This window comes from Chiloscyllium punctatum, chromosome 1 (genome assembly GCF_047496795.1).
Source record: "Chiloscyllium punctatum isolate Juve2018m chromosome 1, sChiPun1.3, whole genome shotgun sequence".
NCBI lineage: Eukaryota > Metazoa > Chordata > Chondrichthyes > Orectolobiformes > Hemiscylliidae > Chiloscyllium > Chiloscyllium punctatum.
Window position 1 is genome coordinate 10409566 of NC_092739.1, and position 17177 is coordinate 10426742.

Here is a 17177-nt window from a genome sequence, read left to right on the forward strand (position 1 = left end):
GAATCTTTGGAGTTCGCTATCCAGAAAGACTGTGGAGGTTCAGCCATTGAGTATATTTAATAGACATGAAAACATTTCTAGATGTTAGAAATATTGTGATATTGGGAAAATGGCAATGTAAAAGATCACTTGTAATTGACACAAATGGAACAAAATACTGAAAGGGCCAAAGGGCCTACTCCTGATTTAATTTTATGGCAGAGAGTCATACAACATGCAGATAGGCTCTGTGGCCCAAATCATCCATGCTGACCAGGTTCCCTAAACTGAATGAGTCCCATTTGTCTGTGTTTGGACCGTAATTTCTCTAAATTTTAAATGTTGTGATTATGCCTGCCTCTACCGTTTCCTCTGGCAGTTTATTCCATATATACACCACTGTCTGTGTGAAAAAAATTGCCCCTCAGGTCCCTTTTAAAGCTTTCCCCTCTCACCTTAAATCTATGCCTCTAATCATTTTTAAACTTCTATAAGGTCACCCCCCAGCCTCCTGCATTCAGGTCTTTTTGTGAAAATAAACAATTTGTGCATTTATTCAATACTGAATATATTTAGGGAGTTGATTTATTTTAAAGTTAGTAAGTAAACTCGGCAAAGATTAGTTGGCTCAGAATTGACATTCAAATACAAAATGTTTTATTTGTCTGTATGTTCATCTTCCATTAAGTACACTTTGTTTCATATTTTCATAACAAAGTTATCAATGTATACAAAATGTACAATTTACAAATGAGGCCATGTGAAGTCGCTAGTTAATTTCACTACATTAAGCGCCTCGGGTGAGTAAGGGAGACTGCTTTTCCTGAATTTTATGTTTAGTATGACATGATGGAATAACACAAGCTTTGGTAAACTTTGAAGAAAAATGTAAACTGTTTGGAATTCAGAAGTTTCTTTGAAACGTTAAGGTAAATTATTCAAGTCATTGTGTGAGCTTTTGAGGAAAACTGCTATCTTGTTTCGAAAACTGTGTGTTCTGATTTGTATTTTACTCACCTAAATTACACATACATCTCTGAAAGCTAAAATGAGTCACTGGATTGTCTTAATATTTGTTAATATTTGGATTTTACAGGTCAGCTGGATAAAGCTGCTGAACATTATGAGATATTCCATCAACTCACTGTGGGAAAGCCATGGCATGATGAAAATGGCTGCTGTCACTTTGCACAGGCCTGTGCGAATCTCTGGAGGATTTACACATTGCTAGCGGATGAGCAGCTTGAAAATGAACAATATAAAGAGGCAAACAAAAGTCTGAGAAAAGCTTATGACATAGCAAAAGAAGGTGGGTGCAAATAAGATTATCAGTTCCTGTCTTTTTTTTTTGTAGGGCCGCTCTTGGAATAAGATGAAATTCAACTTGGGATAAAATAGGTTTTAAAGATAAATGGAAATAATTTTATATCTGTGTATGTAATGCAAGATACTGAGTTATTTCATTCTTGAAAGCATTACAACAGTGAGAAGAGATGGATTGTTTCCTTCCCAGGTACCACTGGCCACAACAAAGTTTGAATTTAAAAGGAAGGTAATATTCCCAGCTATATATTAGACTGTATATAGCTCAGAATCAGAAACAAGTAGACCAAGTTCCTTAAAGTAACAAACTCAAAATAGTTTATTGTAAAAATATCTTACTGAAGCAAAGATTATTTAATATTTTAAAAATGAACACACTCTTCCAACTCTGAGGTAAAATAATGCTGCAAAGTTTTAACCTAAAAGTAGTTTGGCCTAGTAAAAGTTAAGTTCTGGAAAACAAAACTTGTTCAGTTTGTCCAAATGCTGAACTGCAATCAAATTCATTTTCCACGCAAATTATTAGCACTGAGGTTTCTTCCTGGATCAGCTAGGCCTCGTTGAATTCTCTTTTTCTGGAGACAAAGGTATACAATTCAGAGTTCTTATGTTCTGCCAATTAAGTGATAAATTAATATTTTAGAAAGCATATCTTCATGACATTAGTCAGAGTGAACATTGTCACATTTTAAGTTTTCCAAATGTACATTTTTTTTTAAAACAATAAAAATTATTTTCTTGACATTCAAAGCTTAAAGCCATTAAAATAAAGTTGGCATATTATTCAGAAACTGTTTGGCCTCCTGTGGCATCAACTGACATGCAGGCAAGAGCATAACCCATCATATTGGATAAGGGCATATGATATGTCCTTTAACTGTGCTTGAAGTAGACACTAGGATATTTGTAATTAAAAATCACTGATATGATCCCTGCTTTAGGTCAGGAAGACTGCAAAACCCTTATCAAAAAGTAAGATGCCATTCCTCAAACATTGGGCCTGAGCAGAGTAGTGTCTCATCCCTTGGAGATTCCACTTCTGTATTGCCTTGTAAATTATTGAGTGTATGAACCTCTTAACTGGTGGTGAAGAATGTGAAACAAAGTGATGGTGCTGTGTCTTCATCATCACTGTCTTCTTGCTATTCCTGTACTGTCTGATCAGGCAGCACTTCTTAGGTATCTGAAAGGAGAAAGGCACAATTTTACCTTGTTGTGTGGGGAGAGTGAGAAAGGTGGAAGTATATGCTTCCTAAATGCTCTTTGTAAATCAGAAGAAAATGAGGTGGCAGGGAAGTGGGATATGAAAAGTAGTATGAAGTATGAAGATACCATCATCTTTGATAGTTTGAGTAGCTGAACTGACCATGGTCTTACCAACAATAGCTAGGATCTTTCACTGCCGTAATGATATGTCTGTCTATGCCAGTTAATGTAATAATTGTAACAAGATCATCCAGGTGGGCCACCATTAATCTGATCCATTCAGGGAGCCCTGGCTGAAAGATAAGAATAGGAATGTCAAACGTCCTGTTCACTCTGAGGGAGTTGGATCAATGTCAAGGACCCTCCATGTGTAAATAAAGAGTGGCTTGGTGATGGGATACCAACCTCTGAAGAATTATTTCAGTGGCAACAGGAGAAAAGCATGCTCCTAAGAAATTCACTCACAACAGTCATCTTTTATTTGAGGTAAGCATTTCTAGCATCATGTCATTATTAGGTAAGATTGACTTGTTTGATCCTGCCGTCGATGACTGGTCCCAGATTGTGTAAAAAATACTTTTTTTTTTCCAGAGAAATTATACTGGGGCAGATGAAAAGCGATGTTTAATTCTCCTGATAGCTTGTGGATCCGCAGGTTTTTCAATTGTTAGGAGCCTAAGTTTCTCTGAGGCAGCCAATATGGAAACTTTTCAAGAGTTTGACAGATTCAGTTAAAGAATATTACAACCGCAAGCTGCCTCTACTTCTGAGATGCTACCGGTTTTACTCGGCAATTCAAGAACCAGGGGAATCCATGTTTGTATTTTTGACTAGATTAAGATGACTAGCAGAGGCATGTGATTTTAGTTTAACCATTAATGAGATGCTGAGTCATAGGTTGTGTATATGGGATTAATGATGTAATCGTGTAAAAGTGCCAACTAGCTGACGCCCAACTGGACTTTCAACGGGCACTAAAACTGGCTTTGTCATTGGAAACTGCAACAGGGCGACCATATGAGTTGCATGGTATTTGATGGAAGTGAACACCTTTGCCAGTCCAACTGAGCTTGGGGAACATCATTTGAGTGAAGGTAATTGCATAGCCTCAATCAGGACATATCCTATACACAGGGACTGTAAGTCAGCCTGCAGCCAAACTCCTACACAAAGCCAATCCTCATCAAATGCTTTCTTCAGGATCCAGTCCAGCAAGCCATTGTGGTTTCTGCTGGTATGCGGACTCAAGGCAACAATAGAATCCCACTAGGTTTAAGTTGAGTAAAAGAACTTGTAGGCATGTATCCAGGAGAGTGTACATTCTGGAAAGTCCACCTACATCTGGTTTGGAACAATTAAATTGCTCAGCAACATCCAAATCAGAACCGATTAAAATAAACATCTGGTTAACTGGCCACCCAGTTCTGATGGAGATCATTACCGGTGTGGCCGTTTCAGTGATTGCACAACCGGTCTTTAACAACATTCGCAATGGACTCCACCCATTAAGTTTGCATAAGACTTCAGCTAGACTGAGAAGCTATACAAGGGAACCTTTAGAAATTAAGGGTACAACTTCGGTTGCAGTCTTTTAAGAAGCTGCTGATTGTAGCAAAAGGCTCAGAGCCAAGCCTGATGGGGCAAACTTGTTTGAGAAAGATTCGGCTAGATTGGATTCACATTTTTTGATTACAGAATGGCTGCCTGAGTGTAGTCACAATTAAATACCTGGAAATTTTTCGGGAAGGTCTAGAGACAACCAAAGGAGCTAGGGCCACCTTGCACATTGACTAGGAAGCAATTTCATGATTCTGCAAGGTCCACCGAATGACATTTGCCTTACAGACAAGAGCAGAGGCAGAACTCGGGCTAGAAAGTGAAGGAATCGCCAAACCAGTTCGGTTTGCAGAATGGGCAACACTGGTGTTACCAATTGTGAAGCCCGACACGTCGTTTCGCCTGTGTGAAAAATTTCAATAAGTGGTAAACTGTTTTTTGCAGCTGGATAAATACCTAATCCCTGCCACAGAGGATTTACATGCAAAGCTGGCAAGGTGGACTGCCCTTCACGAAGCTGGACATGAGCTATGCATACATGCAATTGCGGTTAGGTGAGGATTGCCAGAAGTATGTAACAATTTATATCCATAAGGGTTTGTACAAATATACAAGACTGCCATTTGGGATATTGTCAGCCTGTGCAATTTTTCAGCGGTCAATGGAGAATATTTTGCAAGGTATACCCCAGGTCACCATTTATCTGGATGACATGCCAATAACAGGGGAGATCAACAAGGAACTTGAACATAGTCCTTAGGTGTTTCTCCCAGCTGGGCTTACACCTTAGATGGGAAAAGTGTGTGTTCCAGACACCCCACATGACCGACTTGGGGTACAGAGTTGACAAGACTTGGTTGCACCCATTGTAAGATAAAGTGAGGGCAATCAAAGGTGTCCTCGCTCCCACGACTGTACCGGAGCTTAGGTCTTTCCTTGGGCTCGTGAATTATTAGGGAAAGTTCATACATAACCTGGCCCCCATCTTGGCACCTTTGCATCAACACTCAAAAAAGGGTCAGCCTTGGAAATGGTTGTATAGCCAAGCCATAGCTTTAAGTAAAGTGTAGGAACAACTATCATCTTCTAAGGTGTTGGCTCACTATTATCCCAAGTGAGATATGGCATCGGGGTAGTGTTATATCCGACGTAGCCCAATAGACAGTGATATCCAATAGCATCTGCACCCAGGACTTTGCTTAATGCATTGCATTACCCAGATAGAGGAGGAAGGTTTGGCAGTCACATTTGGAGTCAGGAAATTCCACTAATACCATGCTAGGCTAGGTCAACTTTAAGAAGACAAGACAGTGCCTCCCATTGCTTCAGGCCAAATTCAGCAGTGGGCTCCAATAATAAGTGCATATAATTACAAGTTGGAAAACCATCCGGGTGGCCAAGTAGAAATGTGGATGCCCGTAGCCACCTCTCAGTGACAGATACACCACTAGAAGAGTCCGTGATTGTTATAAACTTTCTGAACCAACTTCCAGTCACAGCTGACAATGTGATATGGACGCAGAAGGATCTGATCATGGCAAAATTGAAATAGTTAGTAGTGATGGGGATGCCAAAGGATTGCCTCAAACTGAATTTTTGGACCTAGAGGATCCAGATCATAGTAGAGTACAGTTTTTTTTTATGGGGAGCGAGTGATTGATCTGAGAAAAAGTCACTGCCAGATACTAGCTGAACTCTACCAAGGTCATCCAGTAGTTTCTGAAAAGAAGACATTATGTCTAGTGGTCAGGATTGGATGCAATGCCCAGATTGCCAACAAGGACAAAACTTACCTCCAGCTTCTACCCTACATTCTCGGGAATGGCCAGGTAAACCTTGGACTTAGTTACACTTTGACCATGCAGGTCATTTCATGGCCTCAATGTTTTTTGTCATTGTGGATGCCCATTGAAAGTGTCTGAATAAGCACAGAGTTTATTTGTCAAATACTGGGATGATGATAGAAAAACTGCATACATCTTTTGCAATACACAGACTCCTGGAAGTGTTGGTCACGGATAATGGCCCATTGTTTACCAGCAGGAAGTTTGAGTATTTCCTAAAGTCAAAAGTTCCATACCAACCATCATCCAATAATCTGGCAGAAACAATAGTCCAACTTTGAAGGCAGACTTAAACAAAACAGCCTACAGATTCACTAGATACCAAACTATTCCAGATTGCTTTTGATTATAGGGCCACCCTTCCTGCAACTACTGGGATAGTTGCAGCAGAGTTGCTAATGGAAAGTAGACTCCATACCAGGTTAAATCTGACCCTCCTGGACCTAATGGAGTGAGATGAAACAGCATCAAGAATGTCAATGACGGACAAAAGACTCCACCAAGCGAGAGAGACAGTTTACTTCAGGGAACAAAGTTTGCTGTAGGAACCACTGGTTTGGCCTGCATGGGTAAGAGGCATAGCTGATGTGAAGTCAAGTCCAGTGACATATAACGTTTGGGTAGGTGCAATTGACCCGAACAAGCACATGGACCGTATGAAAAGTACAACCTCGCAAGCATTGCTAAGCAAAATTGCATTGCTCTTCGACAGCCTTTCTGACAGTTTCAGAAACCATGGGTTCTCCCTTTCCGTTAAGTGTTGAAGATATCTCAGAATCTGAGATGGACACAGTGGATGTCGCCTTGAAGATGAGATGCTTTATTCTGAGACGCTCCGGGAGCAAGAAACAAGTTATTGTGCATTTGTTGCTTCTTGTATCAGAGACAGACTTTAAAGAACCTAACTCAATGCTAAAAAAACCCCAGAAGCAGCTATACATAAAAAAAAGAACTGGCTATGTCCTCAGACTCAGAGGTGGAGGGATTTAGTATTCATAATGAGGTCAGCCAGATGGAACTCATAAAATATGAGTTCCCTGATTGGGGCTGTTAATCTGGTCCAATCAGAGAGCCCTGGCTGACAGGATCCAACTCTATTTTGATTTAGTCCCTACCCTCCCCTTCACTGTTTTGATCACACAGCATTGCCCTTTGGTTTGAAGGGCAGTGCTTGTCACTGGCCACTCGGGTGTTTTCCTATCTTGCTGGTGATGGAAATTGAATAAAGATTCATGCACTTTGTGTCTCTCACTGTGTCTCACACCTGTACACACACACACCATAAAAAAGAGAAAAAAAAGAAGACAAAAAAAACAACCAGGAGTGTTATCCCTCCCCTCCCCCCCCCCCCCCCCCCCTGCTGTTTGAAAAAAAACAGAAAAAGAAACAATGTCAACTAGTTGAGCTGAGCACAGCTTTGGAACACCAGGAGTATATCAAGTTCCTTGAAAATTTGAAGAGTTTTGTAAAGTGTTAATCATTGATGTATCCACATTAACATTGTCTCTCCACCTCCTGGCAAAGATCGTCCTGCGATGATAATGTTTGTTAAATGGCAGAATGATCCTGGGCTTTAAATTATTTCACAATAGATTTTGTACAAAGATGTTCTTTGGTACTGAATGGCTCTGTGTAATTAGCATCCCATCTCTATATTATGTACAAAGTAGTCTGGGATGCTAAATGGCCAAAACAGTCCCTCTGAATTGTATTCTAATTATGGAAGTGTGTATGTGTGTGTGAGCACATGAACCAAATTCTCTTCTCCTCACAATGTCATTAGCCTCAGATGTTTCTTAAAAATGAAGTATTGATTAAACATGATGTTAAACCTTGAAAAAAAAAGAACCAGTGTCGGCGCCCACGACTGGCTCTCGAGGGGCAAGTCCCCGGGGCTGGACAGGCTGACTGTGGAGTTCTTCAGGGCGTTCTGGGATGTCCTGGGGAGCGACTACGCACAGGTCCTGGGGGAGTGCCTAAATGCCGGAGAGTTGCCCCTTTCTTGGCGCAAGGCGTCATCGTCCTGCTGCCAAAGAAAGGGTACCTGTGTTCTTTGAAGAACTGGCGTCCGGTCTCCCTCCTCAGCACAGACTACAAAATCTTCGCCAGGGTGTTGTCTTCTCGCCTGGCCTCCGTGCTGGCCCACATGATTCACCCGGACCAGTCCTACACGGTCCCGGGCTGGAGGATACACGACAACGTCCACCTGGTCTGGGACTTGATCCATTTCTGTCGACGGGCTGGTCTGCCGAGCGCCTTCCTGTCTCTCGACCAGGAGAAGGCGTTCGACAGGGTCGATCACGAGTACCTGCTCGGGACTCTGTGGACATTCGGGTTTGGGACACAGTTCGTCGCCCAGATCCGACTTTTGTACGCCGCCGCAGAGTGTCTGGTTAAAGTTAACAGGTCTCTGATGGCGCCCCTTCGCTTCAGGAGAGGAGTGCGTCAAGGCCGCCCCCTGTCCGGCCAGCTGTATTCCCTGTGCGTGGAGCCTTTCCTGCGCCTCTTGCGGAGGAGGTTGTCGGGGCTGGTTCTGCGCAGCGCGGGCACAGGTGTGGTCCTCTCGGCCTACGCCGACGACGTGCTCCTCGCTTTCACCTACCCGGCTGACCTAGGGAGGATGCGCGAGTGCCAGGCCGTGTACTCGGCAGCGTCTTCCGCCAGGATCAACTAGGCCAAATGTCCCAGACTACTGGTCGGTCCATGGCGAGTGGACTCTCTGCCGGAGGAGTTACGGGGGTTCAGCTGGAGTACCACCCTTCTCTACCTGGGGGTCTACCTCAGCCCGGCTGAGGAATCCTGGCCGGCCAACTGGCAGGAGCTGGAGTCCAAAGTCTCGGCTCGCCTAGGCCGCTGGACAGGACTGCTCCGAGTGCTATCTTACAGGAGTCGAGTGCTGGTCATAAACCAGCTGGTGGCCGCCATGCTGTGGTACTGGCTGGTGACTTTGGTCCCTCCTCCTGGCTTTGTCGCTGACATCCAGAGAACATTGGTCGACTTCTTCTGGGACAAAAAGATGCACTGGGTCACCGCGCAGGTCCTGAATCTCCCTATTGAGGAGGGCGGTCAGTCGCTGGTGTGCGTCCGCACCCAGGTCGCGACGTTCCGCCTTCAGACCTTGCGGCGATACCTTTACACCGAGCCTCCTCCTAGGTGGTGCGTCCTGGCGACGTATTTCTTCCGCCAGGTGCGTAACCTCAACTACGACATGCAGCTCTTGTTCGTCGACCGTGACGGTTTGGAGGTCGCCCTCAAGGTGCTGCCTGTCTTTTACCAGGACCTGATCACTGTTTGGAACATGGTCGAGTCGCGTCGCGTTTACCCTCCGGCAGGAGTAGCGGCTGTCGTCAGGGAGCCGTTGCTCAGGAATCCGCACCTCCATACTCGCGGGTTCGAGTGACTGTCGGAGGGGAGAGCCGTGGCGGCGAGGGTGACCAGGGTCAGGGACGTGCTGGGTGCCGGGAGCAAGGCAGCGGTAGACGTCCGGTACGTGGCCACCACCATCCGACGCCTTAAAACCGTGGTGCTCGGACCCGACGTAGTGCACCAGTTGGAGGACGCTCAGGTGTGCGGTGGGATCCTGTCCGCGCTCACCCCAGCCCGGACGGAATTTCACATTGGCCCCAAGGTCCCGTACTTCCCGCGGGAGCCTGTGCCCAACAATCTGAGCGGCTTCCGGAATTTTAATTTCGTTCCCTTCCAGGGGTTAAAAAGGAGGGCCCTATATAGACTGCTGCTGCACACTGTCCACCTCTTCTCCCTCATCCACCGTCCGGATATGCCTTGGCGTGCCCATTTGCCACCGGGCGGTGGGGATCCCCAGTGGAGGGCTCTCTACATGGGAGTCCTTCCCCTTTCTCTCGGGGATCTGGGGTGGAGGGTGCTTCACGCAGCAGTCCCCTGCAACCGCAGATAGCGGTGGTTCACGGACTCCCAGCCCAACTGCTTGTTCTGTGGCGCTGTGGATTCCGTGGACCATGTATATATTGGGTGTGGGCGTTTGCACTCCCTTTTTGATTTTCTCAAAAACCTACTCCTCTGCTTTTGGTTGCACTTCAGTCCCACGCTCCTGATCTTCGTGCACCCAGTATGGAGGAGGGAGGGCAGGTCTGAAGACCTCCTGGTGGGTCTGCTCCTGGGCCTGGCCAAAGTGGCTATCAACAGGTCCAGGCAGCGGGCTTTGGAGGGGGTTGTTAGGGCCGACTGCCTGCCCCTCTTCCGCATTTACGTGAGTGCCTGGGTGTGCTTGGAGAAGGAGCACGCGGTGTCCACCAACACCCTGGAGTTGTTCAGGGAGAGGTGGGCACCGCAGGGAGTGGAGTGCATTATTTCCCCCTCCAACTCTATTTTGATTTAGTCCCTACCCTCCCCTCCCCTTTGATGTGAAGGGCAGTGCTTGACACTGGCCACTCGGGTGTTTCCTATCTTCCTGGTGGTGGAAATTGAATAAAGATTCGTGCACCTTGTGTCTCTCACTGTGTCTCACACCTGCACACGTACACCATGGGTGCTGGGGGAAAAATAAGCACAACCACAGTTAGGCGGTAGTGTGCGGGTTAAATAAAAAAAAATGGGTTTTAGCAAAAAAAGAAATAAAAAACCAGTGTGTCAGCCATCCTGTTGACTCTGAGAGCTGGATCCATGTCAAGGATTCTTTGTGTGTAAATAAATCGTGACTTGGTAACAGGATACCGGCCTCTGGAAATATTTCAGTTAGGACCTCGTGTCTGGTTGTGTAATACCTTGTCTTACAGGAGAAATGCAAGTGATTTGTTTTGTTCATATGTCTGTCATGGTTGTACAGTTTCTAGAAACTGTGAGATTCAAAAGACGTAGAGTCATAGAGATGTACGGCAAGGAAACAGACCTTTTGATCCAGCTAGTGCATGCCGACCAGATATCCTAAACTAATCCAGTCCCATTTGCCTACTGGCAGTGGATCTAGATGCATGATAGCATGGGTTTACCCTATGTTTATTTAGGTAGTTTAAGATTGTTAATAGGTGAGCACTGGGGATGTGGTAAATTGAACAATGTCTGTGTTTAGTAAAACAGTTGATAGTGTATGATGTGTGAAGATTAATTCAGTAACCATGATCACTCATGTAAGACCTTTGAATTTCTTTGCACACTGCTTTCAGATCCTTGGAATTTCAGTCCTGGCATTCTCCACCATCTCCATTTATGTTCTGAACATATGTTTGATTCACTATCAATATTGGACATTTTCTTTGTGCCTCCTTTACAAAAGCTTTCAAGTCCACTGTCAGAAAACCTTGGAACTGTGCCCTCTCACTAATGTTATGCTATTCTTCTGTAATTTCTGTTCAGGTTAAGCTCACAAATGATGCTCCTTTTTAAAAGTGTAGACTAACTTTTGGCAGTATATAGTAGCTTAACTTGGTGCTAGTGATTCATGCTATTGACTTCCTGCTGGTGAATTTCATTAATCCAAGTTCAACAATGGTATCTAAAGGATATGTGGAAAACTGCCAAATTATGACCTGTTCAAAAAAAGCAGGACTCCTCAAATCCATCAGTATATCCTCTGTCATCAAAGTGGTAGAAGGTGTCTTTGACAGTGTTCAAGCAGCACTCAATCAGCAATAATCTGGTCACTGATGTTTAGGTGGGTTCCACTAAGACTATTGGGATCTCATTATGTCTTTGGTCCAACATAGACAAAAAGAGCTAAAATCCAAAGGTGTGGTGAGTGAGGGTGACTGCACTTGATATCAAGGTAGCTTTTGACTGGTTGTAGCATCAAGGAGCCCTAACAAAATGGAAGTTAATGAGGAATCAGAAGAAAGCTTTCCTCTGGTTGATACCATACACAGCAAAAAGAAAGATGGTGGTGGTTGTTAAAAACCAAACATCTCATCCCGTAGTATCACTGCAGCAATTAATCAGGATTATATCATCAGTCCAACCGTTTTCAACTGCTTTATTAATGCAATTCCCTCCATCTAAGGAGGAGATGTCAACGGGTATTGCTGTACTTAATTGTTCATAAACCAAAATAACTAAATTTACTGACCAACCTGTAAAGACAACATTAATTGAACAATGATTCTGCCCCTCTGCTTCAGACACCTCTTCATGCACACTAGCGCTGTACTGTAATGACATCACCTCTAGCTACACAGATATACCCACCATGGTGAAAATTATCTGCGTTGGTAGCCAGTTAGCTAGTTCATAAGTCAGATATGTAATAGCATTCTCAGATATCTCTTCATTCACCATCGAAAGGATGACAGAGAAGAAAGGAATGTCTTGGGATGTCACTGAAACCTGTATGAGACACAAGAGCAGCTGATGAGAGTTAGCCTTAAAGACCCCTAAGATTATACTGCACAGAGGCCTTGCACTGGCCCTGCTTTTAGAAAACAATCACACAAACCCCACCTTCTACAAGCAATGCATGCATGGGTTCTTCAACAACAATGTGCACCTTTCACACCATCACTATGCTGATGCCCCTTCTGTCATAAGAAGAGGGAACCTGCCCATTGGTTTTCGCTATTGTGAGACATAGTGCATTCATTTCTTTTGTAAAGTCTAGCCAGAGAGAGGTAAAACAATGCAGTCTTGAATGAAGAAGGGTACCTCTTCATGACATGACATGAGAGATAACCTGCTGAGTAATCGCATGTCCCAGAATCATCATGCTCTGTGCTTCTCCTTAGAGTGAGTGAGTGGCCTAGGCATTTGCAAAAGTGAAGAAAAGCATATGCTATTTGTTGCTTCAGCTACTGTGATTGTTCCACATCCAATGTCTGTGCATGTGGTAAATGTTTCATTCACCATTCAGCTGGCAGAGAAAGTCGGTATATGCCAACCAAATTGGTTGTGCCTGGGGACATTTTCCTCCCATAAAGAAAGAGACGTGCCTCATTTCCCCTTATCGTGTCCATGCGTGCCTGGAGGTTGATACCCAAAAACCTAGAGATAGCTCTCTGTCATCCAACTTTACTACCGTTGTGCTACAACTTACTGGCATTTTAATGTAAGAGTTACAAAGTCAGATGTATCTCTGTTATATTGAAAGTATAGCATCAGCAAGGGAACATTAAAGGAATGTAAGCAGCTAGTCAGTTATAGATAGATAACAAGCAAATGACAGATACCTCATTTGTAAAATGTAGTTGCTTCTTTGTTAACATACTCAGGGGTTATCATAGAATAGCTTCTTACTGTGTGGCAAGGTTTATAAGTAGTTGACCTTATTAAACTTTTTTTCTCCCATGGGACTGTGTGCAATTAGCTGTTCCCAAGGTATTATTCATTTGAGGGCTTCACATCATTAAAATTTGTGGATGGAGTCATTGAGAAAAGGAATTTATTCTGGAGTCAGATATCCAGAGAACCCCCTCAAAATAACCAGTCAGTTCAGTTTTGTATCCATGCTGTCACTTGCATTATTTGTACAACACTGACTTGTAACCAAATGCTGTTGAGAAAGGAAAAAAGCAAAGATTTGCACTTCACCGTTCATGTGAAGTTTTTAGATTGTATAATCTCTGTGGAGACAGGTAAATTCTAAAATGAAATTTGAACTTTCATTTATTACCTGAAGAATTGCATCAGATTTTAAACAAAAACCTTTTCTGAATTAAACAAAACTGTCAATGGTTCTACTTTAGCCCACAGCAAGTAAACCTAAGCAGTCAAACTTATTGACAGCCTAAAACCTCAACCAAAAGAGGTTTCAGATCATTAGAGGAACTTTGTCAGCATTGCTAGCTATAGACTGGGTCTTACAATGAATTAACCCCTGCACCATCAAGGAGTTTCAGACTACCATAATTATCTCAGGAGAGAATATATTCACGGATATAGTATAGCAGAAATAACTGACCAAATCTTATTGTTTTGGCTAACTGTGGGTTGCATTGAGTTTTTTGGAGAGATTCTTGCCATATGGATTAGCAAGATTTCTCACCATATCTTACCAAAAACACTTCATTTACTACCTACCCCATGTCCATGGCATCCCTCACATCTAATGCAATTCTCACAGGGAGAAGGCAGAAGAATAGGATTGAGAAACATCTCAGCCATGATCGAATGGTGAAGCAGACTTGATGAGCCAATTGGCCTAATTGTGTTCCTACAGGTTCATTATTATCTAACTGCTGATAGATTGGGAAATTGGATTGTGCAAGACCAAGACCTGTGTTCCTGTCCACCAATCATTGAAGGTAAACAGTGAGGTGCAGCGGACTGTAAAGATGGCAAATGGTATAATAAAATAAAGAACTGCACGTGCAAGATCTGAAATGAAAACCAAAATTGCTGGAGAAACTCAGCATGCCTGGCAGCATTTTTGCAGAGAAAGCAGAGTTAGCATTACGAATCTAGTGACCCTTCTTCAGAACTAGATAGTTACTAGGAAAAGATGATATGTGTGTGGAAGGTGTGGGAAGGGGAAGAAGAAAGTGGTATGTGGAAAGGAGCCTAGAGACAGAGAGGAAGACAGTTAGGCAGACAAAGGGATGGGCAATAATAAGCCAGGTAAGAAGAAAGGCTGACAATGAGGACCATAAATAGGTGAAAATTGATGGGCTGTTTTCAGCGTAGCCAATGTCGTGACAGGACCTGGATTGTCAGGATGCATAAAGGGTAGAGAATGAGGTTTTCAGTTTCCAAAATTATTGAACCCTGAAGACTGCAGGGTCTCCAAGTGGAAAATGAGGGCATGTCCTTCCAGCTTGCTCTAAGCCTCATTGCAACACTGCAGCAGACCCGAAACAGAACTGTTTTGTCTCCCCAGATGGTATATTGACCTTTGCAGTAATGGGTTTGAGTACATTTGTAGTGATGTCTTGCTGAAATTTTACAGGGCCTTGGTGAGCCTATACCTAGAGTACTGTGTTCAATTTTTGTCTCCTTATTTGAGGTTCTGGCTATGGATGGAGTTCAACAAAGGTTCCCTAGACTAATTCCTGGGTGGAAAGACTGACATATGAAGATTGACTGGACCAGTTAGGATTCTGTCCACTAGAGTTTAGAAGAATAAGGGGTATCTCAGAGAAACCTATAAAATTCTAACAGCACAAGAAGAAGTAAAAAAGGGAAGGATGTTCCTAATGACCATAGAATGTGGAACTAGAGACCACAGTCTAAGGATACAAGGTACGCCATTTAGGACTGAGATGAGGAGAAATATCCTCAAACAGAGAATAGTGAGCCTGTGCAATTCTATGCCACAGTTGAGGCAAAAACATTGAATGGTTTCAAGAAGGAATTGGATATAGTTCTCATGGTTACACAGATTAAAGGACATGGGGAGAAAGCAGGAACAGGTTACTGAGTTGAACGATGAGCCATGATCGTATTGAAGATGGAGCAGGCTTGAAGGACTGAGAGACCTACTCATACTCCTATACGCTATGTTTACCTCGATTCCAATGATAGAATTCAAATGTTTTGGGAGCACACTTTTCTAAGCATGTCACTGCAATAGAGCCACAACTGACCGAGCAAAAAGCGCCCCAGGCGACTGTATTGAGGACTGCCGGAGATCTGATTCAGTGCCAGGCATGAGAGGACCTTTTGGTGTTGGCAGTCAGGCACTTTATTAGAATTCTTACAGAGGAACAGGAGAAGCATATGTGGGATGCAGTGGCCTCATTACCAAAAAGCTGCAATTGTGCAGCAAGGTATGTGATCATCTGGATACATACATGGATAGGTTGGTGGGAGCCATGAAGAGCCAGGTCCAACACCCTCAGGGTATGTTGGAAAGGTGCATGCCCACCTGCACTCCAGCATCTCAACAGTTGGTCCTCAGGTGTAACAAAAGGGACGGGGAACCTGGCAAACAGTCCAGGTACCACTTCCTCACAAGGCAATAAGGTAGTGCTAGGAGAGACCCAGATGGAGAAGGAACCATACACCCATCCCTCAAAAGTCTCCTTTCAGGATTCTCCAAAGGTCTTCCTCTTTACCCTGCCTCACTCCCTAACCCCTACAAACCTTGGAAGTTGAAGTCAAGGAGTGTTCACTTGCCTCTGGCAAGAAGGCCCTCAGAATGTCAGGGTGTCCAGTTACAAAGTATCTTGGGGTTACCCAACCAAACTTCCAGGGCTAACAGGCTCCAGTACCAAGCAGGCTCCCTCCACCCAAGCAATCGGACCATGCACTAATTTATAATGCAAGGGAGATAATGACCACCTATTGAAGGCACTTCAGTAATGCAGGTAACATTCCAGTGTTCTCACATTCCATGTTTGTGTACATTTCATCGTTTTATTCTCTATATTACATTGTTTCAGTCTCTCTATAACCATTAATGTAATTGTGGCATTATGACAACAGAACATTTTCTGTTGTCATAATAAATTGCCTCCGACATACTCTCCAATGTTTTGAGCAGAGTTTTAAGCAGGAGCCACAATCAAAACTGCTGGAAAAATAACAAAAGAACTGCAGATGCTGGAAATCAGCAACAAAAACAGGAATTGCTAAAAAAAAGTTCAGCAGGTCTGGCAGCATCTGTGGAGAGAAGTCAGAGTTAATGTTTCGGGTCCAGTGAACCTTCTTCAAAATCAAAACTGCTGAGACAGGCCTTTACCCTTTTGCTCTCTGGTCTCAGCCGCCTCTATTTATTCAGGTGGCAGACATGTCTTTAAGTTCAGTAAGGCTGGACCTCAGCTACATCGTGTCCAGAGCCAGTCTCCCCAGACAAGATTATGATTCAAAATGGAACCTGCCTCTCATTTCCAATCACTAACAGGAAAATCTGGCCATAAGTATTGGAAAACAGAATGTGTTCCACTTTCCAGCATTAATGCCTCTCATTTTCATGATTTTTTAGAAAAATCACATATCAAAGAAGTTAGTCAAACAAGTATGTTAAGTTAATATCAATGATGTGCTTGTATTTTCCCCTACTTCTGAGCTAGGAAGCCCAGATTCAAGTCCCAGCAATTTGAAAGGTATGTAATAACAGCTCTGAAAGTGGTTTTATAAACAATAATAAGGGGAAAAAACATCGACAAACACTTGTTGGAAATTCAGATGCCCCTGTGCCAGTACGTACATTGTTGATTTGAGGACAGAAAGGGTTCCTGACCACAGTTACCTAATATAGGCAATTGATGATCCTCTGATCGTATCTTTGGAGTCCTGAAGGGAGAGGGTGACCAGCCTCAAGTCATTGTCCATGTAGGTACCAATGACATAGGTGGAAAGAGGGATAGGGATGTAAGGCAGGATTTCAGGGAGCTAAGATGGAAGCTGAGAGCTAGAACAGAGTTGTTA

The 17177-nt window shown here is 43.6% G+C and overlaps 1 protein-coding gene across 1 annotated transcript in view; it reads left to right on the plus strand.

Moving 5' to 3' along the window:
* The window catches only part of ttc29 (tetratricopeptide repeat domain 29), a 480386-nt gene that overhangs the window by 129949 nt on the left and 333260 nt on the right, over nt 1-17177 (plus strand). Inside the window, exon 6 of the mRNA XM_072568671.1 lies at nt 1076-1288. Coding sequence (XP_072424772.1) covers nt 1076-1288 — 213 coding nt within the window. The remainder of the gene's footprint in view (nt 1-1075; nt 1289-17177) is intronic.